Below are 21945 nucleotides of genomic sequence, written 5' to 3' on the forward strand. Positions count from 1 at the left end.
CTCATTTTTTTGAGGCCAGAAGAATGCTGATACCAAACCCTTGCAGAGCAAGCCCCAGTCATCACACAGATGCAAAAATCCCAATCAAAACAGAGCACGTGGTGGAATTCAGCACAACCTAATCAGGTGTATCCCAGAAACGTCAGGTTGGTTGAACATCAGAGAACAATAACTGTGATCCCATAGCATCAGCATCTTAAAGAGAAACATGTATGATCACCTCAATAGGCTCAGAAAAAAAATAATAAAGTCAACACCCGTTCAAGTTTAAAAATGCTGGAGCACAAGGGGACATTCTTAAACCAGATAGCCAATACCCATGAAAAACGTATAAAAAACACCTTATGGATCTTGATACTTGAAAACTTGAAAGCTTTCCTTTCAGATCAGGAATAAGCCCCTGACACCTGTTCTCACCGCTTCTGTCCAACGTTGTAGAACACCCAGCAGCACCGTGAGACAGAGACAAGGAATCAAAGGTGTAAGGATTAAAACAGAAGAAATTAAAATGCCACCTTTCAAGATGATATGATTGCATAGGTGAGAAATCCAAAATAATCTAATTTAAATTAAACCCAGCAGCTAAGCATTATATATATGTCATTCAAACAAAATCTGATGTGGGTTGCTGAGAACCCTCTAATATACACCATTCAGGAGCCTAGGCACCCTCTGACCTGTTCACCATTGTCTCACTCCGAGGCCTCCAGGGTCACCATGGTGAGGAAGGACAGAGCACGAGGGTCGCTCGTCAGCTCTTCAACACTTTGGGCTGGAGGTAAGAAGTGTCACTTCTGCTCACATTTCATTGGTTGGAACCAGTCACACAGCCCCACCTAACTGCCAGGGAGCTAGGAAGAGTCATCCTCCTGTGGTCCCCCAATATTCAAGTCACACTTTGTCCCACGTGTAGGACACACTCACACCGCGAGAGAGAGTCAACCCAACTGCCGTGCTCACTGAATCCAGCTTGAAATCTCGGCTCTTGGAGCAAGTGACCTGCACAGAGCTCTTCAGAGGGTCTGTGCCCACCTCCTCTTGCTCTGGACACCTATAAACTGAGAGACATGCCCTGCCTCTGATACTGACCCCATATTCAATGATGGAGCAGGATGGTGACAACTGCAATGAACACTCCCCTGTGGAGAAAATGCAGACGGGTGGCCATCTCTGCTGTATAGAAGCCCCACACCCTGCTGGGCAGACCTACCTGGGGCCAAGACCCCTACCCTGGGGTGGCCAAGCTTTCTTGATTAGGCTCCTTCTGAAAAGGTACCTTGCTGGTCATTCTCCCTGGCCCTTGACTATGTCCTGCCATCAGGCTCCTTGGCCACACCTGAAACGGATATTCGGGAGTATGCCCTTTGGGGGCTGTGGGATCTCAGCTACTGTCTGCCCACAGAAGACTGGGGACCTGGTGAACAGTCAACAGTCGAGTATTTTAGTCCAAGCTTTGGGTTCCTCTCCAATACGGTTTCCTCAAAAATGTAGCAAACATCGATAATATTTGTTTCCAGTGAGTTCCATGTTCTATCCATCAGTGCAAAAGGTCTTTCTGGGATACAGGTCTCCACTTTGCTTACTTGCCATTTTGTCCCCATGTTTCATTCACAATATAATGGCAGCCACTTGGAGTCTATCTGGACTTTTCTAATCTGCTTTTTGCCCTGAGGTAGTTTGAGCCTTTATTGTTCAAACGCTCCCTAAATCCCTTTCCAAGTTTTTTTTTTAAGATTTTATTTATTTATTTGAGAGAGAGAATGAGAGAGAGAGAGAGAGAGAGCACATGGGGGGGGGTCAGAGGGAGAAGCAGACTCCCCGCTGAGCAGGGAGCCCGATGCGGGACTCCATCCCGAGACTCCAGGATCATGACCTGAGCCGAAGGCAGTCACTTAACCAACTGAGCCACCCAGGCGCCCTCAAGTTATTTTTGGCTTTCTAATTTTGCTAAGCCCCAGATTTCTGGAATTTCTCTATTGTCTTTATTTCTGCTCACAAACAGCCACCTCTTTCTTGAGCTCATGTCTTTCTTGCAAAATCTTGTTGAGTGTCATCAACAGCCAAGACGCACTCCTGCTCTCCTGCTCTCTCCCCTCTTGTTTTCATGTTGCAAGTTTAATAGCGTATGGGTTCATGCAGAGGTGACGTAGGTGAATGTGTCACCATCCACAACCTGACCCCCAACCCCCAGATCCAGTGTTTCCTTGGCATCTGCCACCAGCCACTAAGCTAATGCCGTATCTTTTAGTTTTTTGATGCCTCAACACCGACGTAAGTCAGGACAGGATAAGGCTACGCGGAGGTCAAAATAAAGGCTCCTCCATCCCTCATGCAAAGATGGTACAATCAGACTGAGCTACAGGGAAACTCCACTCCACAAAGTGACTCAGGGATCCAAGTGCTTCCATCTTGTCTCCACAGTTTTCACTCGGAGCCTCCTGGATCTGAATGCACCAGGAGGGAATAGAGAGAGAAAGAAGCATTCTTAATGACCTCATCCCAGTGTTATGTACCGTCTTCCCAAAGTCCTCTGGATGCAAACATACTGTAAAGACACTATGATCAAAACAATATGCTGCTGGCTTGAGACTAGACAAATAGATTAGAATACAGAAATATAAGTGAGCATATATGATACTTAATATAACAAAAGTAGTGTTTCAATACAGTGAGGAATTATTAATTAATACATAGTTATTATCATTGTTTGACTGAGCCACAAGTATTTACAAATGATACTGACTGGTACCCATCCAGGGGAAAAGAAAGGTCGACCCCTATCTTAGCCATATCTGAAAACCAACTTCCTATTAGAGACTTACAATAACAATTCAGCAAGAAATTCTAAAGGGTTATATAGGAACATTCTCAATGTAGAAAAATTCTTAACCAGGACCAGACACCCGGTGTAGCTAAAGGAGTGATAAACAAAAAAATTAATTTTTGTATGGCAAAAGGTAACACTGTGAACAAGAGATTTAAACACAGAGAACACATACAAGGCTTATATTTAATTTATAGAGAGCATGCACAAATCGAGAGGTAATAAACAACCCAATTTTTATAAAAAGGAAAAGGGACACCAGGAGGCAATTCACAGAACTAATCCAAGTAGCAACAAATGTATGAAAAGACCTTCAAACACACAGACATGGGGCCGGGGAGCAAAGCGAAATAAAGAGTTGCCATTGTACACCCATCAGACTGGCAAAAAATAAATCTGTCAGTTTCTTGTTAGCAGCCGCATGAGAAAAGGGTACTTTTTGTGCACTGATGCTAGAAATGGATCCACACTGACCTTTGTTGGAAGCAATCTGAAAATATCTATTAAAATTAAAAGCTGTACCCCATTTGACCCAGCATGGATGGAATGGAATTCCAAGTGGGAAAGGGAGCAAAATGATGCTTATCAACAGGGGAAAGACTCAGTGGTGTGCTGTTAAGTCATCAACAATTTCATCTCCAAGGGGGGAAAAAAGCATGCATTTTTTTATTTATCATAAAATTAACTAACATAAAGGACATGTGGCACAGAGTTTACGAGTAATAATAAAATATACAATCCTCTTGGTTATAAATTTTATATAGTCAAATAATTCTCAGAGAGTGCTTCTGTTGGTTTTTGCCAAACTCTTGTACCTGTAGCCAACGCAGGTGGCCATGGTGAGCAAGTGTAGATCCAGTGTGAACTTTCATGGATAATTCCGTTTTAGTGCAAGAGGAAGAAGAAAATGAAACCAAGACGTGTTGAGACTTCACTCTTCTGTTCATGGCCTGAATACCCTCTTTGTCCAGTTAAATAAGTTTGCAAGTCCTTAGAGAATGTTCCTCCATTTTTTTGTGCGATTCCCAATGTAATAACTACAAACATGACACCCTTGGACGTTGATTTGCATTATCAACGTTAGCATTTCTTAAGTACTAGACAACCACCAAGACAATAAATCAAGCCCTAATGGGTAATGCGTGGCAATTTCCGTGGTGTGTACCCTCTCACCACGGCCACCTGTAAACTAGGTGCATGACGTGTCTGATCATAACTTGGGAAGAGACGCACAAAAGCGTGCCATTATACTGTATTGACAGTAGATGTCCATAACCTCGAGCATCAGTTATAGTAAGATAATTAGGAAGCGATCATTTTAAGTATTTGCCTTTGTTTTTTAATAGAATGTATTTGATATGTAGTTTATGGAATTTAATCTTCTTGCTGACTGCATTGAATAAGCGGCTCACAAAATTCCTGAAAAATTAACAATAGACTCTCACGAGCCAGTACGTGCTGGCTCCAGCACAGCCCTGGGAATGGCTGGCCAATACGGAGTGGCCATGCAGTGGAATTTTTAGGCAACTATTTACAAGAACAAATTGAAGTTCTACAGAGGATTTGGAGGGATTTTCACAAAGAATTGCCAAATAAGAAAAGCAAAATACAGACAAGAGAGAATAATATCAATCCCATTTTTGCAGCACAATGACCGCCCCCAGCAAAAGCTGTGTACATGTGTGTGTACACATTAATTAGTGGTTGCACGAGCATTCCGAAGAATAAGGCGACACGGTTGGAGGACATAGGGTGTGATGTGTGGGAGAGAGGAAAGGGAGCCAAGCAAAATAGGAAAACAGAACAAAAAGACTGCCAATAAAACAAATTGCACATATGTTAACACATTCTGGCATTATGCATAATATATGCATGTATGTGTTCATGTCATTAAAGTACATCTTATTTTTTTTAAGATTTTATTTATTTATTTGAGAGAGAAAGAGCAAGAGAGCACACGCATGGGGAGGGGCAGAGGGAGAGGGAGAAGCAGACTTCCTGCAGAGCATGGAGCCAGCTGGATGTGGGGCTTGATCCCAGGACCCTGGGATCATGACCTGAGCTGAAAGCAAATGCTTTACCGACTGAGCCCCCAGGTGCCCCTCATTAAAGTACATTTTAAACCAGGTCCTCCGTGGGACGATTGTTAGGTTATCCATTGTTGCGTAGGGCAGGTGGAGTGAGGATGCCGGCTCAGCACAGCTTGGAAAGAAAGCATCCAGCTCTTCTGCCCGTTCTCAACAGGCCTTCGGCCCCGCTTCTGCCCTCCACGGCTGTCTTCTTCCCTCTCTGGATAGCAGAGCTCCCTGAAAGAGCAAAACCCCTCCTTATCCTTCTCGAATCTCCCAAAGCCCTCCAAGCAGGCCCTTGACCCCACAGATTCCCTGAAACGGCTCTGAATGAACTCAGCAGGGACCCCCACCCCACTGTCAGACCTGGGCTCCCTGCAAAAAACATAGTAGCCTAAAATGCCAACAACCATTTACTGTGACAATTCTGTGGGCTCAGAGTGTGGGTTTTCTGGGGCGCTGGGAAGGCTGAGGAGGTTGGCATGAGCTCCCCAAGAGGCTGGCCACGAGCTGTCTGCACATGGTCATCTCCACGTGGCTGCTTGGGCTTCCTCACGGCATGGTGACCAGGTGCAGGGGAGTGAGTGGGGGGCGCTGGAGGAGGGCCAGGAAAATGACACAGGGCCTTGCAGGACTTGCAAGGATTTCGATTCGCATTTCAAGTGAAAAGTGGGAGATTTTGCAGGGTTTTGAGCAGAGGAGTCACAAATTCTGGCTTCCTGTTTGGGTTATTTTAAAGATTTTATTCACTCATTCATTCATTCATTTATTCATTTGAAGCAAACTCTACAGCTTGAACTCGCGACCCCAAGACCAAGAGTCGCACGCTCAACTGACTGAGCCAGCCAGGTGCCCCTGGCTTCCTGTTCTGAGTCCTGTGCTGAGGACGGACTGCAGGGCGCAAGGATAAATGTGGCTTGCACCAGGGTGGAAGCAGCGAGCGTGGTGGAGAGCGGTCAGGTCCTGAATGTGCTTCGAAGGCAGACGAGATGATTTCCTGCAGATTGCGTGTGGGGTGTGGGACAGGCACCATGGGTGAGCACAAGGTACTTGGCCTGAGCCACTGAAAGGTGGCGAGGCTGGGAGACCGGGAATTCAGCGCTGGGCGTGTTGAGCTTGAGAGGTGGTTCACATCCCAGAGAAACGTCATGGAGGCAGCTAGAAACCTGGCTGGAGGTTGGGACAGAGGCCCAGGCTGGAGGATAATGTGGGAGTCATTGGCATCTGGATGGTGATTAAATCCACTCAGCGGGATCACTAAGAGAGCCTGTGGCTAATGAAGGGAGGCACAGTCGGAGGACTGCGTCCCGGGACACTGCACCGTGCTCAAGGTCAAGCACAAGGAAGCACTGGCAAGGGGAAGTGAGTGTGCGGGGTCCTGAAGCCAGGTGAGGAGAGGGCAGCCAGGAGGAGAGAGGGACCCAACCACAGAGTCAGCTGCTGCTGGTGGTAGGGGAGCCCAGCTCTGATAGTGCGGTGGGGGCCCCTGCTGAGTTCATTCAGAGCCGTTTCAGGGAATCCGTGGGGTCAAGGGCCTGCTTGCAGGGCTTTGGGGGATTCGAGAAGGATAGGGAGGGCTTTTGCTCTTTCAGGGAGCTCTGCTATCCAGAGAGGGAAGAAGACAGCCGTGGAGGGCAGAAGCGGGGCCGAAGGCCTGTTGAGAACGGGCAGAAGAGCTGGATGCTTTCTTTCCAAGCTGTGCTGAGCCGGCATCCTCACTCCACCCGCCCTCCTTCTTGCCTGCCCGCTGGCCACTCCCAGAGGGGGAGCCTCTGGACCACACAGAGGCCTGGCACTTGGGGTGGGGGCTTGCTGGGGACAGCATGCTCCCCGGATCGCGTCAGATCCCCCACCTTCCCATTAACGGCCTCGAAAATACCCAGAGCGGCTGGCAAATGTTCGAGCCAAACTCCGTTGCGGGAGGCAGCAAGACATGACGGGGACTGGGATCTGTGGCATATGAGCCGGGGAGGCAGGGCCAGACGGGCTCTCGTTAGAAATGTCTATTTGTGGCTCCCCAGCCTAATTTCTGAATATGATAATGAATAAATATTGGTCTTTCCTTCTGCAGCTTTTTCCATTTGGGTGGTTCAATCAGATAGATACTGCCACCTCTTGTTTTCTAGAACGGTGGAGAGGCTGGGGCCCAGGAAGGGAGAGGGTATTACCCAGCATGGCACAGGAAGGTGGTCACAGACAGGGAGGGGAGCATGGGAAGGGTCAGAGCCCCTCAGAGGGCATCTGGGGCTGCCCTCAGCTTCCCCTTACCTCCTGCTTTCATCCCTCCGACATACCCTGACAAGGGCTCATCTGACTACTGCTTGGATACCACCAACCATGGGGAGCTCACTACCACAAGCAGGCCATTTCATTGTTAGATGGTTCAAAAATGCTAGAAAGCTCTTTCACTTGAAAAACAGTGTTAACCCCTGCTCTGGACACAGGATGCAGTGAATAAGACCTCCAGGGTCCCTGCCCGCAGTGGACAAACAGGAACCCACACAGACAGCAGAAGGAGAGCAGGGAGGAGATACCTAGTACAGAAGTGCTAAGGCGGGGTGAGACAGTGACAGGACAGGTCACAGGGGTGACCAGGAGCCGTGACAGCTTCATGAACACTGGGCCAAAGGGAGCCGTACATGTGCATATCAGAGGACAGTGTTCTGGACAGAGGATGTAGTATGGGGGGACCCAACTGGCCTCTGAGGATGGGGATCCCCACCCGATGTGGATGGCTATCTTCAATGTCATTGCTGGGGTCGGTTCGGTCCCAGGAGCAGAAATGGGACAGGGGCCACAGGACAGTTAGCAGCAAGGCGCTGCACTTCCTCTCTGAGCCTAGAGGGACGGTGTGAGTGTGTGCTACCCACGGGCAGTGCCCTTCCCCTCCGGTCCCCACGCCCTCCATCCCCACCCCCAGCCCCTCTAGGTCTCTGCAGCCTTCTCCCTGAGTGGAACCTGCCCCCAGCCCCTACCCCTGGAAACCCTCCTTCCTGGCAGCCTTGGGGGTCCCCGGCTTAGGCTTAGTGGACTCTGCGGGAGCCCCTCCTGCATCAAGCTGGGATCCAGCTGCCTCACCCCCGGCCCAGCCCTCCCCCCAGGGCCCTCACGACTGCTCCCTGCTGCGGGTCAGCCCCATACAGACTCCTGTCCCTGCTCTAGTGTGCTGAAGAGAGTCCCCAGAAAGATATGTCTGTGTCCTCACCCCCAGGACCTGTGAATGTGACCTTATTTGGATAGCGCGTCTTTGCAGATATAATTAAAATGAGGTCACCCTAGATTTAAGCCGGGCCCTATGTCCAATGACTGGCATCCTTCTAAGAGAAAGAAGAGGAATATTGGAGACACAGACGCAGAAGAGACTCACAGGGGACGCCCTGTGAGAAGGAGAGCGGAGGGGCGCAGCCACAAGCCAGGGACACCACGGGAACCACCAGAAGCCCGCAGAAAGCCTGGGACGGATTCTCCCTCAGAGCCTCCAGAAGGAGCCAGCCCTGCCCACAACCTGCCCTAGGACTCTGGTCTGCTGACGGAGACAATACATTTCCACTGTACTGAGCCACCCCGTGGGTGGTAATTTCGTACCACAGCCCCAGGGAGCTCCAGAAAGAGGGCCGGCCTGCCAGGTGCAGAGTCGGCAGACCACTAGCAGAACAGGTGGCTAGGGGACCAACCAGCCCAGGGCAGGGGCCTCACCCTGGGCCTCCTCTTTGTTTCAACATCACGAGGTCAAGCGACTCTGAGCGGCTGGTTCCAGCCCCCAGTCCCAGCCCTGGGCCACCCCAGGGCTCTCAGACTTGGGTCTCCTGGCTCTATCACGGCTGTGTGGCCTGGAGCATGTTATCAATCTCTCTGGGCTCTTGCCAAATGAGTGTGTGAGAACTCCCACTGAAGGCTATCGTGTGGATCCGAAGTTTTCACAAGCCACAGAGTTAGGAGCGGGCACTTAGTAGGTGCCCAGGGAGTGGCTGCCGAGCACAAACCCCTCCATGCGCCTTCAGGCTCCGCAGCAAGTGACCAAATGAACATGTGCTGATTGGAGGGTATTTCTGCCCAAAGCCGATGTTTCTTATATGGAATTTTATTCTTACCAATAGTGGCAGCTTGTAAAATGCGTAGCTAAGTGTATTTAAAGGCTTTTACACTTGTGTAAGGGTTTCTCTGAAAACTCATTTACAAATGGAGTGGGGGCAGGCGTCCTTTGTCCAACCACATGCCTCCCCTGTCCCCAGGGTGCAGCCCCAGACCCCGGCCCCCCGCGCCTGTCACGGCCGGGCTCTCTGTCTGGGCCAGTGTCCAACCGTCTTCCTCTCAGCTCCCACTGGACAAGCCAACTTGGCCCAGAAGAAGCCGTGCTGTCGAGGAAAGCCGCCTTTAAAATCTCTGTCTTCACCCAAGACAGGACCTGGGTTGTCCACCATCAGAAAATAGCCTGACACAGCCGAGGTGTCCGTGGGGCCTGTCTGAGGCACCGTCCCCTGCTGGGTCACTGGCTAGGTTCATCTCAGGCCGAAGCCTGTCTCCAGCCCCATTTGCTCTCTGCGCCCCCCCCCCCGGGGGTCTCGTCTCTGTCTCGCCTGAGTGGCTGAGAAACACCTGCCCCTTTCATCTCAAGCTCAGCAGGGCCGAGTCCACAGCAGTTTGTGACCACATCAGCTGCAGACCCCGGTGGACCCCTGCCCCAGGACTTTCAGTCTGGGTCACCAAAGGCCACCAGCTTCCTCCAGGGACACTCAGAGCCCGGCTCTCCTGCCGTGAGAAGCCCAAAGCGTGCCCAGCAGCCACACACAGTACTTAAGTGCCGGTCAGCCAGCCGGGCCCAGCATGAGACCAGACAGGCCTGTGGGACACCTTGGATGGCTCTGACCACCCCAGCCTCTCTGGCCTTCCTCCCTGAGGCCCCCACACTGCAGAGCTGAGCTGCCCCCCTCCCCCGAACCTGCAGAGGCCAGGAGCATGACGCTGATGGCCCCCTCCAGCTGTTGTGTTGGCCAGCAGGTAAGCGGCGGGGAGCGGGGGGGGGGTTACCAGACAGCCACAGAAACTGGAAGGGAAGAAGTGGTATCAAGAGACTCCACCCTCCACCTAAAAGGAGGCACTATGACTTAGAAAGCTCCAGTCTCTCCCCCCACGGTCAAGGCAGATAAAGGGCAGAGCCAGATTAACACAGAAGTCCTGCTTATAAAGCCCCGCCCTCCCCTGGTGCCCGGTCCTATGTTGCAAGAGGGCAGTTTGAGGGTTGAATCAAAGGGCTGGATTAGATGTGTAGGACCCCCAAGCTGTGGGGTGGCAGGGCGGGAGGTCTGAGCAGAAGAGGGAGAAGGCCCAAAGCGGGACTCGGAGGGGCTCCCTGCAGAAGTTGCAAAGTGTTCCAGCCCTGGGGGTAACGAGGCTCAGTGTTTCTGGAGCGACCCCATTCCAGCAGCACCCAGTCCAGGAATTTTGGGGCCCAAGCATCTACAGTTCAGTCGGGGGATGGGGGTGGGGAAGGGGAGGCAGGGGCACTTTAACAAAAGGAACATGAAAGTAGTTTCTGCTGGCAGACTGTACTGAGACATAGGCCCCTCCCAGCACCTTGGAAGGGGCCCGGGGAAGGGCCAGACCCTGAGGCTCCCGCCTGCCCTCCCTCCCTCTGCCTTTTTACAAGGCTGCCCCTTGTTCCAGAAACCATCCCTGTGTCAGCCAGGATTCATCACTGCACTGTCTACACCACATCACAGACCGCACATACCCTAAAATTCCCGCCGGTGGCTTGCTGCTCCCCACAACACTGGGTCTGGGGCTATATGGCCTCTTACAGTGCGTGAGAGGGGATAGAAGGGGCCCTTCTAAGAGTCCAGAGCAGGGAGGGGATCCCACCGGAATCTCGAGGTCAAGCACCCTGGGCCTAAAGTGGGGAGACTAAGGGAGAAAGGTCTTGTCCCCTAGACCTAGGACCCCTGAGGTTAAGGGCTAGTCTGTCTGCTTTGGTGTTCCTGGACCTTGCGCCTCGTGGGTTTGTTGCATGAGTGGGAGGGGAGGGGTCTGAAAGACAGGGAAAGAAGGAGGAAGGAGGGGAGGAGGAAGAGGGGGACAGGGTCTAGACCTCCCAGCATCCAAACCGCACCTGGACCAGGCACTGAGAACATCTACAGGTGAGATCCAGGATCAGAAGTCCAAGCGTGGCCAAGATGAGAACCACCATCCTAGAGCTGCCACTCAAAGTGTGGTCCGGGGACTGGCAGCATCCAGATCGCGCAGAGCTCGTTAGCGAGGCAGAATCCGCGTCGAACGCCCAGATGAGTCACGCACATGTAAATTCTGAGTGGTTGCCTGGTTTATAATATAAAGCCCAGGATGTACTGCCTGTCCGCGTAGGCCCTGAGGGGTGGATGGACATCAGCCGGTGGGCCTGTGTGACCAGCACAGCCCAGATTTTGGTGACCCAGGGTGGTCCAAGCAAGGCACCTGGCCCCATGGGCTGCACCTACCTAGCCCATTAGGAGTGCTCTATTCCCACCTTGCCAGAGGACACTAGGACCCTGTGCAGACACCCAACAGGTGGGCAGGCAGCACCTTTGAGGCAACCCACACCTTCCTGGCATGGCCTTGCCTATTGGAAAGCTCTGCCTGATCTGATACAGAATCCCCTGGCCGTTGACACCTGGGGGCCTCTGCCTCCCCTGGGGGAAGCTGCTGAGGTCTTGTCTCCACCTCAGGCTGTCAGTTCCTCCACACTGGTTTCTTGCCGCTCTCTGCCTGGGAAATTCAGGCCAATTTCTTTCCTCCAGAACTGCTGCTTCAGCCCACTCGGTGCTCCGAGGCAGGTCCTGTCCCCCAGAACATTCTATTTCCCTAGCACACCCACACTAATTTTGTCCCGAGAAGAAAGCACCCAAAGCCTTTTGTTAGCAGTATATACCAGTGTGGTGGGGAAGACGAGCCATGGACAAATGCTGCCCAGGGCAGGGTCCAGGATGGGAGACAGAACGGGGCAAGGGGGATCTTGATAACCTCCAGGTGGAGACTCAAGGAGGACCCAAAAATGGAGAGAGAGAATTGTAAAGATCCGTTATTGCCTGTTAGAAATCTACTATGTGAAACCAGAGAATGTCTCCCATTTCCCACAGTACGAGGGACTAATACACCAAGCAGTGGTCACCCTGCAGAGCAACAGAAAAGTAACATATGTATATGCATATATGAAGGTATTCTTACATATATATGCATGCACACATAGATATGTATAATATAAATATTAATATGCATCACATGGGGCAAGCAAGGAGAAGGAAAACTCTCTCACAAGCCAGGGGACTAAAAGTGAAACTGGAATTCCCCAGAGGTAAGCTGCTGCCAAAGCTGGCTTTGTCCTGGGGACATCTGGCCAAGCCAGGTCACCTGACCACACTTGGCTCTGGGGTGAGAGGAAAGCCTGGGCCTGCCCTGCTCAAGAGTCAGACAGGGAGCCACATAAAGCTGGGGTCCCCAAAGGGCTGCGCTGTCACGGTTGAAATAAGTTAGGGGGAAACCCTAAAGAGGACACTTGCCTTTATCAATCCTGGCATGGGAAGAAAGGAAAAAACCCTCCCCTGAAGTCATAACCACAAGCCAGCCCTAATGTGGATATTATATAGCTGTGTGGCCCATAACGCTCAGACTAAGACTTTAATTTAAAGGGAGCCGAATCGAAGTGACCCTCAGTATCTGGCTGAAGTAGATGTGAATTATCTCTGGAGGTTCCCATCTGCAACATAGGCTTCAAAGGGTTTCTGATGATTAAGTAGAAAGGCCCATCGGCAAAGCTCACAGAAGACACACAAGGGAAAAAGGACCATGAGCAAGAGTCAGCGTAGACAACAGGCAGCAGCATCAGACCAAAAAGACAGGCTTTAGGCATTAGCTCATCAGACACAGAACATAAATAAAGGTGCCTAAGGAATTAAAGAATTAAAAGAAGGGAACAAACATATGAATAAGGAATAAGAGACTATAAAAGGGCCATGAAATTTTGAAAAGAAAGCAAATAAAACTTCTAGCAACAAAAACCTATATAATTGAAATAAAATGGAGTAACCAGCAAAGTCAATGCAGCTGTTATAGTCAAGGTGCCTCCCAGCTACAGCAGCAACCCGTCAGAGAGGTGAGTTCAAGCATTTCTTGCTCACGTACAGTTCAAAGCTGGTGTTCCTTTATGGCAGGCAGCTCTCCCCCCAGAACAATCCCACCTGTGGCTCCACCATCTTCAGCACATGGCTACCAAGGTCACCACATTGCCCGCATCACCTGGGGATCACCCAGGCATCCTGGAGCACCAAGGGCCATAGAGGGACCAGGTGTGGGTACCAGGCTCTTCGATGTTGCATCTTGCTTCATTCACATCTCAGTGACTAGGACTCATTCCCCGGCTGGGAAATGTGGTCTAACTCTGTGCCCAGGAGCAAGCGAAAGCAGGTTCGGTGAGTGGCCAGGCTGTCTGGACCACAGCAGGTGAAGAAGTGTGAAGGTCCAGTCAACGGGAGCCTCAGCTATTATTTTGCTAACTGCACTCTTGAAAGCCCTGCCCGTTGTTATTTCCGTTAATCCTACCGACTCCCAACCTGGGAATTAGGCTAAGCAGGGAGGATCCTTCCCATTTTATAAGTAGGGAAACTCATGCTCAGAGAAGAGCAGGACTTCCCACAACACCACACTGATGCCTTTCTCTCCAGATGACAGGGGGAAAGGGGAGGGATCACAGAGCCAGACCTCCTCTATATGCCTCTGTGTTTTCAGCTGAGCTGGTGAACCCACCAGCCTAGGGGCCAGTGAACCCAGGGGCCAAGGAGACCAACCGGAGGTCAGAGCAGTGAGTCTAGAGTTGAGCTCAGCTTTAACACTGGCTTCCTGGGGCATCAGGTCTGCATCTGCCCCACCCCAGTAGAGCTAAGCAGTCCCTGTCATTGGGTCAGCCAGCAAATATTTATCCAGTACCTCTGGAGTGCTGAGTAGTGTTGTGGGTTTCAACAAGCAGAGCCTGGGGGCAGGGGACATGCAAAATCCAGGTAAGGTTACCTGATGAGCTAGCTCTTTAGTGTCTGGCCCTGAACTCCAACTATGTGCTGGGTCCAGACCTCATATGATGGTATTCTCACCAGAACCCATGGACGGAGGGTCTTTCAGTTCTGTTTTTGCAGGTATAGTGATGGTGATGGTGGTGATGATGATGGTGATGGTGGTGATGGTGGTGATGATGATGGTGATGGTGGTGATGGTGATGGTGATGGTGATGGTGATGGTGATGGTGATGATGGTGATGGTGATGGTGATGGTGGTGATGATGATGATGATGATGATGATGGTTATGATGATGGTGATGATAATGATGATGGTGATGGTGGTGATGATGTGATGGTGATGGTGATGGTCATGGTCATGGTGGTGATGATGGTGATGGTGGTGATGATGGTGATGATGATGGTGATGGTGATGATGATGGTGATGATAATGATAATGATGCTGATAATGGGGGTGGGGGTGGTGCTGGTAGTAGTGATGATGGTGATGGTGGTAGTGGTAATAATGATGGTGATGATGGTAATGGTGGTGGTGGTTGTGATGGTGATGGTGGTAGTCATGGTGGTGATAATGGTGGTGGTGGTGATGGTGGTGAGGCCATCTGACATTATTGAACGCTATGTGCCCAGCAATGTTACAAGGTCAGATTGATTCTCTTCTTTAACTTTCATAGTAACCCTACAAAAAGCAGATTCCTTTGCCCCCATCTGACAGAGAAGGAAACTGAGGCTCAAGGAGGTGAGTGATTCACCCTGCATCACAGAGCAGGTGGAGGATGTACCCAGGATTCCCGCCCAGAATCTGACTCAAGCATTGCACTGAAACCACCACACCCCCCTGCCTCCCCCAGTGGGCTCTGAGCTCCTCCAGGACAGGCCCTCCATCTGACTGTCTCTATATCCGCAGCTCTGAGCCCAGGGCCTGCACATTGGCAGGTGCTCAGGGAAGGTCTATTAGGAATGGCTTGTGCACGATGATTTGTACAGATGTAAAATCCCACCTGTGCCTTAATGCATCACCTTTGCAAGCAATAAGCATACCGATCGATTTGAAACGCTTGTGGATAATTGAATGAATTTGTGCAGTTTTTGGCCAACCCAGATCAGTTGGCTGGCTCTCCCTGGAGGAATCATGTCCGGGACATCCCCATTGACCACTGCCCAACCAGCCAGGCCTCCCAGAACCTGCTGCCCAGGATCAAGGCACCCTGGCCTCTCCCTAAGTTAAACCCACCCGTGGGTGAGGACCCCATGAGCTCCCAGGTGAGAATGGCCTGTGATGCCCCCCTGCCTCTTACAGAGAAAGAGCCCATAGGGGCAGGGACTGGAGGAGGGGAGGTAGAAGCGTTGATCTGTTGCCGGAGAGAGAGAGAGTGGGGAGGAACACACTTCTCTCCAGACAAGCTGTTCGCTTACCAGCTGACTTTGGTAAAAGAAAAAATATTCCTAGTGCCATCTGTTCCCAGAGTGGGGCTGGTGTGGGGCCCGGGGCTTCCTGCCGCTCAGGCAGCCAGACCCAGTTTCAGAATCTGCAACAGCTGCCCCCCTGGATTATTTTGGGAAGCGGCTCAACTCCACAGCACCCCGGCCTTCCTTCGAGGCATTTCCCGTCACTCTGAAGCTGTTTGCACACCCGGCCCCAGACTGCCAGCTTCTTCTCAGGCCTGCCTGTCCTCCCGTTCAGCCACTGTCATCATCCCTCTTCCCACTTCCCCCGCAACCCCTGCAGGAGTCAGACTCCCCGGGGTGGGGGGCAGGGACAGCCAGCTAAACGGAGGGAAGGGCTCCCTGTCCACCTCCCTGGTCTCCTCTGTGAGACCCACGGCTTCCACCACCTCCAAGCGCCAGGCGGGACCCCCAGGCGTCCATCCCGTGCCACTGGGGGTTCCCCCTCCCTCACTGATGACTCCTCAAGGATCGCCCCTTTGTGAAAGCTAAGCTCCTGGAGCAGGGGGATGGGCATCTCGGGCAGGCGCGCGGCAGCAGAAAGGCCTGGAAACTCAGCTGAAAGCAGACGGGAAGGGTTGGGGTGGGGCAGGGGGTCGACCACAAGGCTGGCATGCCGGGAGGGCCCAGGGCATCGGATGCTGTGGGGAGGCTGGAGACCAGGAGGGATTTAGAGCAGGACACTAATGTAGTCATGATCCCAGGACAGAAAAACCCCAAGTGTTGGTGCGGAGCTGGGGTCAGAGGGGAAAAAGGTAGAGAGCCCCGCTGAGGAGTCACCGTAGGCCGGCCCCCCATGGGGGTGAGAGCCTGGACCACTCCAGAGGCAGAGGGAGGAGAGGAGAGTGTGAGTGTGAGAGGCAAGCCGAGGGCAAGACTTGGTTCCCCGGGAAAGGGGGAAGGGGGGTTGGATGAGCCACAGATCTGGGGCCTGGGGGCCAGGAGGTGGGACGGGGGAGGGGCGAGCTCTGACTTGGACATGGAGAGTGGGGTGGGTCCCCCAAGGGAAGCTGTGCCCGTGGGTCTGGTCAGGAAGGGGGATGGGGGGTGTCAGAGGCTGGCAGGGGGTGGGGGATGGAGTTACTGTCTAAGGGGGACAGAGTCTCAGTTTGGCAAGATGGAAGGAGTTCGAGGGACGGGTGGTGGTGATGGTTACACAGCAGCTCGAGGGTACTTGATGCCACTGAACCATACACTTCAAGATGGCCAAAACGGCCAGCTTATCGAGTATATTTTACCACAATAAAAAAAAAAAAACAACTGAATCCTGTGATTAAAAGGCAGAGGCATTCAGATTGGTCAGAAAGATACAACTATTTGTGTCTGTAAGGAATCCTCTTTAAATACAGAGACACAGAGAGTTTGAAAGTAGAAAGACGGAAAAGATACCTCGCTGTATTAATATCAGACAAAGGAGGTTTCAGAGCAGGAGATATTCCGGAGGATAAGGAGGCACAGGTGATGCTCCCGATGGGCACAGCGGCGGCAGTGGCCCCAGGGAGCAGAGATGGCCTGGCCCACACCAGCCCCCTACCGCAAAGCCCCTCCCCAAGTCCAAGGCCGTCAAACTGTGATGACCCCAGACCTAGCAGGCTCTGTCCTCGATGGGGGTCCTGAGCTGGGAATGCAGGGGAGAAGCCCAGCGGCAGCCCCGTGGGGCCCACCTCAGCCTTCCCCTGCCAGCCCTGACTCCCTGCCCCCTGTGCCTTGTCCTGGTTGGTTCCCACCCTACGTCGGCTACTGGGACGGCCATGGTCAACACTCCTCCAGGGTCTTATTCTTCGAGAAACATAGGCAGCAAGTGCCAAGTCTCAGCAGAGAGAGAGCAAGGCCCCTCCCTGGGACAGACTGGGGGACCACAAAGATTTCTCCTTCGGGATTTCTGGGCAAGGTTCTCTGCCACCGTTGTGGGGTTGGGCCTGGCCCACGCTTCCTCTGGCAAGTAACCCACTTAACTGCCCCAAGGGGCTCGGGGGCTTGGTTTTGGAGCCACGTCCATCCCCCTGAGGGAGAGACAGGCTAGCAATAGCTAACTGTGGGCAGGCTGGGGCCTCTGGCCATCTGCCCTGACACCCGAGAGTCCTTTCTGCTCCCAAGGTCAGGCCCTGGAGCCCGAGTGAAGGTCAGCATCACTGGGCTCTCAGCGGCCCCCATGGGTGCCCTCGGAGATGGGACTCCGAGCACCTTCCATGCCCAGCCCGTGGGAAGGGGAGCTGCACTGGGAGGGAGGTGGGGGGCAAGCTCGTACACAAGCAGATTGAACCGTCTCTCCCAGGACACTACGGCCTCCCCAGATCCCTCCCAGAAATAATACTTGTTAATATTAACTGAGTGAGGCCAGGGGGTGGCTCAAAACACCTCCATGCCTGCCTGCGGAATTCAAAGATACTCAGATGGACACGGGAATGGGGGTGGGGGTGGGGCCGGCACGCCGCAGACACACAGGAGACGGGGGGCACGGGCCGTGCGGTGGGGCAGGTCCCTCGGGGGCAGTGGGTCTTCCTGCTGCTGCTGCTGCAGGCAGGCGGGCTCCGAGAAGCAGCTTCTGGGGGCAGCGACCGCTAATTGGGGGGTCCACGGGGCAAGCTATCCGTGCTTTCCTGCAGCTTGTGCTTTCGAAACAAGCTGTAGAGGACCCGCAGCGTGCTCTTGGCGTCCTTGTTCACAATGTCTGCGGGCCAGAGGAGAGCAGGACAGCCGGTGAGGCCTCGGCCGGGGCGCGGAGGGGGGTGACCACAGTCCCACTTGGCCCGGGACCGAGGGGCTTCCTGGGACACGGGACGTCAGTGCTAAACCCGGGGTCAAACAGGACGGTGGGTCACGCTAGGCCTGAGTCCCGGGACCCATCACATGGCCCTGCCTCCCTCCTTCTCCCCCCTAGTCCTCCCCTGCACCCCTCTTGCGGTGCCCCCCACATATAATTCCTCAAGGTCTCATCCATCTGGACAGCCTGCCCCAGGGTCCCCAGCCCCCTGTGTCCTCTCCCCAGGCCCCTTCCTCCAGCAGGGTGGGTGGAAGCCGTCTTTCCGTCGTGGGAAGTACCCGTGCCAAGCAAGAGGACCACCCCGACATAGGCTGTCCCCCGACACCGCAGCACCCACATGCTCCATGCGCTCACCTTCGGGGTTGATGGGGTAGTCGAGCAGACCTTCGTCCTTCAGCAGCTCCAGGGCAAGGGTGACGTTGTGCAGCTGTGGTAAGACCCCACCAGATGTTAGCCCCAACCCAGGCCCAGGCCCCCAAGCCCCAGGCCTCACACTTCAAGGAGGCCACCTCTAGTGGGGAGGCAGTTATGGGGAGGGGCATCCGGTCCAGAGGCCAGGGAAGGCTTCCTGGTGGAGGTGACACCTAGAGGTAAGTCCTGCCAGGCAAGGGGACTTAGGCAGGGAAAAGAACACAGGTTTATCCTGGCCTTTTCTGATGGAGCCCCAGCACCGTGGGCAGCAGAGGCCCCATCGGAAACAGCTAAGGAGAGCAAGGTGCAGAGCGGCCAAGGGGCTCACCCGAGCTTGCAAGATGGAAAGTGGCAGGACCAGGTCTGTCTCACTCCGATGTCCGTGCAAAGTGGGCTGGAGGCTGGAGCAGCCGCCCATGCTAAGGCACTCGTGGGTTCAGATCCCTGCTCATGGGGTAACTTCCAGCAAGTGGCTTGACACCCCTGGACCTACCTTGCTCACCTGCAGAGTGGAGTCACCACCATCTCCCCCGTGTCCTGATCTGGGGTGCTGGGTGGGAGCCCAAGGGAGCCCGGACAGCCCTTGGCTCAAAGCACACACTCTGTTAGTGGGGTTTTCCCTATTTGTGGCTAGTTTCTCCCTTGGGCCTCAATACAATCAAAAAGACCCTGCCCTTCTCCTGGGGGCAGCAGCCTGGTGTGGGGCAAAGCAGGTCTAAAGCCGGTTTCCCAAGCTGTTTGACCATAGGATCCACTTGTCGTGGAGCACCTCGTGGGACCAGTGTTTTGGAAACACTTTGTCTACTCGCTCATTTAAAATACATTTATTGAGCATCTACTATGGGCTGGCCGTGTAGCAGGGGCCAAACCAGACCCCCTCCCTGCCCTCATGGAGTTGGTGCCCTTAGAACCGTCTCTTGACACTATAAACATGATCACACTTGCTTCAGCTCATCAAGCCCATACTCGACCTGAGCCCTGCAGTCTCCAGAGACGTCTCAGCATGCTCTACCCCAGGTGTCACTTCCCTTCCGTGCACGGCTTGAGATTATAAAAGTAAAACCACCACGTTGCACGGAGCTGAGGGAAGGTTGTAATCCAGGAGGATGTGCTCAAATCCTCCCGGGGAGAAATAATTGAATGTGGGAGGAAGCCCATGATTCCCTGTGCCGGTGTTTTGATTTCTGCAGAGCAGACGGTCGCCTCCCTCCCTCTGTCCCTCACTTGTCTTCCTGGAAGGGATGACAGCCTCACATAAACACCAGTGGCAAGGAAGATCTGATAATAAAGCATCCAATTTTGAGGGACCACTCTGCCAAGATTACGTACGACTCCTCGAGTGTCCCACCGGCGGAGAGGGCTGTGGTCCCCGCCCTCCAGCTAATGACCTCTTTGGCATTTTGATCATATGCTCCTGCGGCTAAGGTTACCTACAATGTCCTACAAAAATTCATCCTTGGGTCTGAGCAAAGAGGCTGCTTCTCGCCCCCCGTATGCAGTGTGGCTCAGATTGGGAAGTTGGTTCTCAAATCGGTGGCTAGAGCGGGCTCACGGCCCCCAGGGACATCAGGAGTAAGAACGCTTGTCCCTGGCTTGTAACTGGGGTTTGCGAGCGTGCCGAATCCTGGGCAGAGGCTCTGAAGTCCCATGAAGCCCAACACCCGAGTAACAAAGAGGGGACACCTGTGCTGTTCTGGGTCCCGGTTCTGAGCCCCTTCCCCAGGCTCCCCGGCCTGCGTGTGGCCCGCGCTGTTCCATCTTCCTGCCTTCTCCCCCACCTCCGTGTTCTGCCTTCTGGCTGTAGGGTCAGCACGGCCACCTCGGCCGGGCTCTGGCCCTCCTGGCCCTCCCAGTGGCCCGGCACAGGTCTGATCCATCCCCAGGACTATGGCTCTCACCTTCCCCAGGGCCACAGGAAGGCCAAAGGGGACAGACATCTTTCCTTCTCCCACAAATGGCCCCAAGGCTGGCCCTGGGAACTGGCCTGCAGCCCTGCTTGGTATTCCTGCTCTACAGAAGGAGCCACTGCTGTGGAGAGATAAAGGGGGTGCCTCCCAGCGGGCTACAGCGGCCGTGGCATGGACAGAGCTAAGCAGGCCACCTGGGGTCCTGGGCAGGCCGCCACCTGCCCAGTGCTCTAGCACATCTCAGCCACGCCCCCAGCATCACCTCCAGTAGGGCTGATGCTCACGAAGACTCCTGGCCGGTCCCGAGCAGGCCAGGGGCCCCAGGGACCACCCGCCCTTGATGCTTCCCCTCTGGGGCCCCAGGGACCACCCGCCCTCGATGCTTCCCCTCTGTGACCCTCCAGACTCCGTCTGGGTGGTCTGAGGGGTGGGCAGGGCAGGGATTGTGAGCCCACAGGGAAGAAACGAGAAGCCCGAGGTGCAGCCCATGAGCTGGTGGTGGAGCAGGGACCGGACTGAGGCTTCTGCTTCCTCTGCCACGTCTGCCCCGACGTGGGGCCGGATGACGGGGTCCGGTGCTGCCCCTCATCTGCAGAGTAGTGAGAATCCCCTGCCCTCACTGGCAGATCGATGTCTCTTGTGGAAGGGGCCTTCCCGGCAGGGGAACAGCCTGGGCAATACCCCGAGCAGGGAGAGCGCGAGGAGCTCTAGCACTGTGGCACCCCGTGGGAAGGCTGGGGAGGCTGGTGGGCTGAAGAGCAGAGCAGAGGAACAGGAGCCCGCCAGGCGGGGAGGCTGTGCGTGGGGACGCAGGCAAGCCACCGGCATTGTCATCCTCTCCCCGGCTTCCCCAGTTAGGACGCAGAACCCCCTGCCTGGACTGGTGTAGCCATCCCCCAAGCAGCCTGCCAGCCTGCAGGGGCCACAGGGGGACTCCCGACCCCTGCCATGCCCTGGCCCACCCCTGCAGCAGCGCAAACCACAGATGATACAACCCCGAGATTTCCGTGCTTCTGTCCACACCTGAGCCTTTGCTGATGCTCTGTTCCCGCCCCTTGGGATGCCCTCACTCTGCAAAGCAAACGCTGATCAACAACATGTGTCACCTCTTATGCCCTCCCAGGCTCCTTCAGATCATAGCAGCCACTCCTTCCTCCGGGTCCCCAACGGACCCACCCACCTGGAACCAACACTCTTCACCGTGGCCCTGGGGAACCACACCTCACTGAGAGTACAGTGGGTATAGACTAAAAGGCCCTCAAAAATAGGAGCTGTGTGGGACTGTCTTTATGACCCACACGCCACAGCCTGACACCAAGCAGGACCTCAAGAAATGAAGGATCAGGTGGCAGATGGGGGCTGGATAGGTGGATGGATGGATGGATGGATGGGCAGATAAGTGGGTGGATGGATGGATGGATGGGTGGGTGGGCAGGTGAATAGGTGGATGAACTGGGTGGATGGGTAAATAGGCAAGTCAAAGGATAGG

General features: G+C 53.9%; 1 protein-coding gene across 2 annotated transcripts in view; it reads right to left on the reverse strand.

The window, feature by feature from the left end:
* Window positions 1-16647: 16647 nt before the first annotated feature.
* Window positions 16648-21945, reverse strand: part of PARVG (parvin gamma) — a 23318-nt gene continuing 18020 nt past the window's right edge. For both annotated transcript variants that reach the window (XM_073882658.1, XM_073882657.1), the window contains exons 12-13: window positions 18493-18565; window positions 16648-18045 (exon numbers count right to left, since the gene is read on the reverse strand). In XM_073882658.1, the coding sequence (XP_073738759.1) occupies window positions 17936-18045; window positions 18493-18565 (183 nt within the window). In that variant the 3' untranslated portion in view covers window positions 16648-17935. The remainder of the gene's footprint in view (window positions 18046-18492; window positions 18566-21945) is intronic.

The sequence above is a fragment of the Callorhinus ursinus genome, unplaced genomic scaffold (assembly GCF_003265705.2).
Source record: "Callorhinus ursinus isolate GAN/ISIS: 27379988/994484 unplaced genomic scaffold, GSC_fseal_2.0 scaffold48, whole genome shotgun sequence".
NCBI lineage: Eukaryota > Metazoa > Chordata > Mammalia > Carnivora > Otariidae > Callorhinus > Callorhinus ursinus.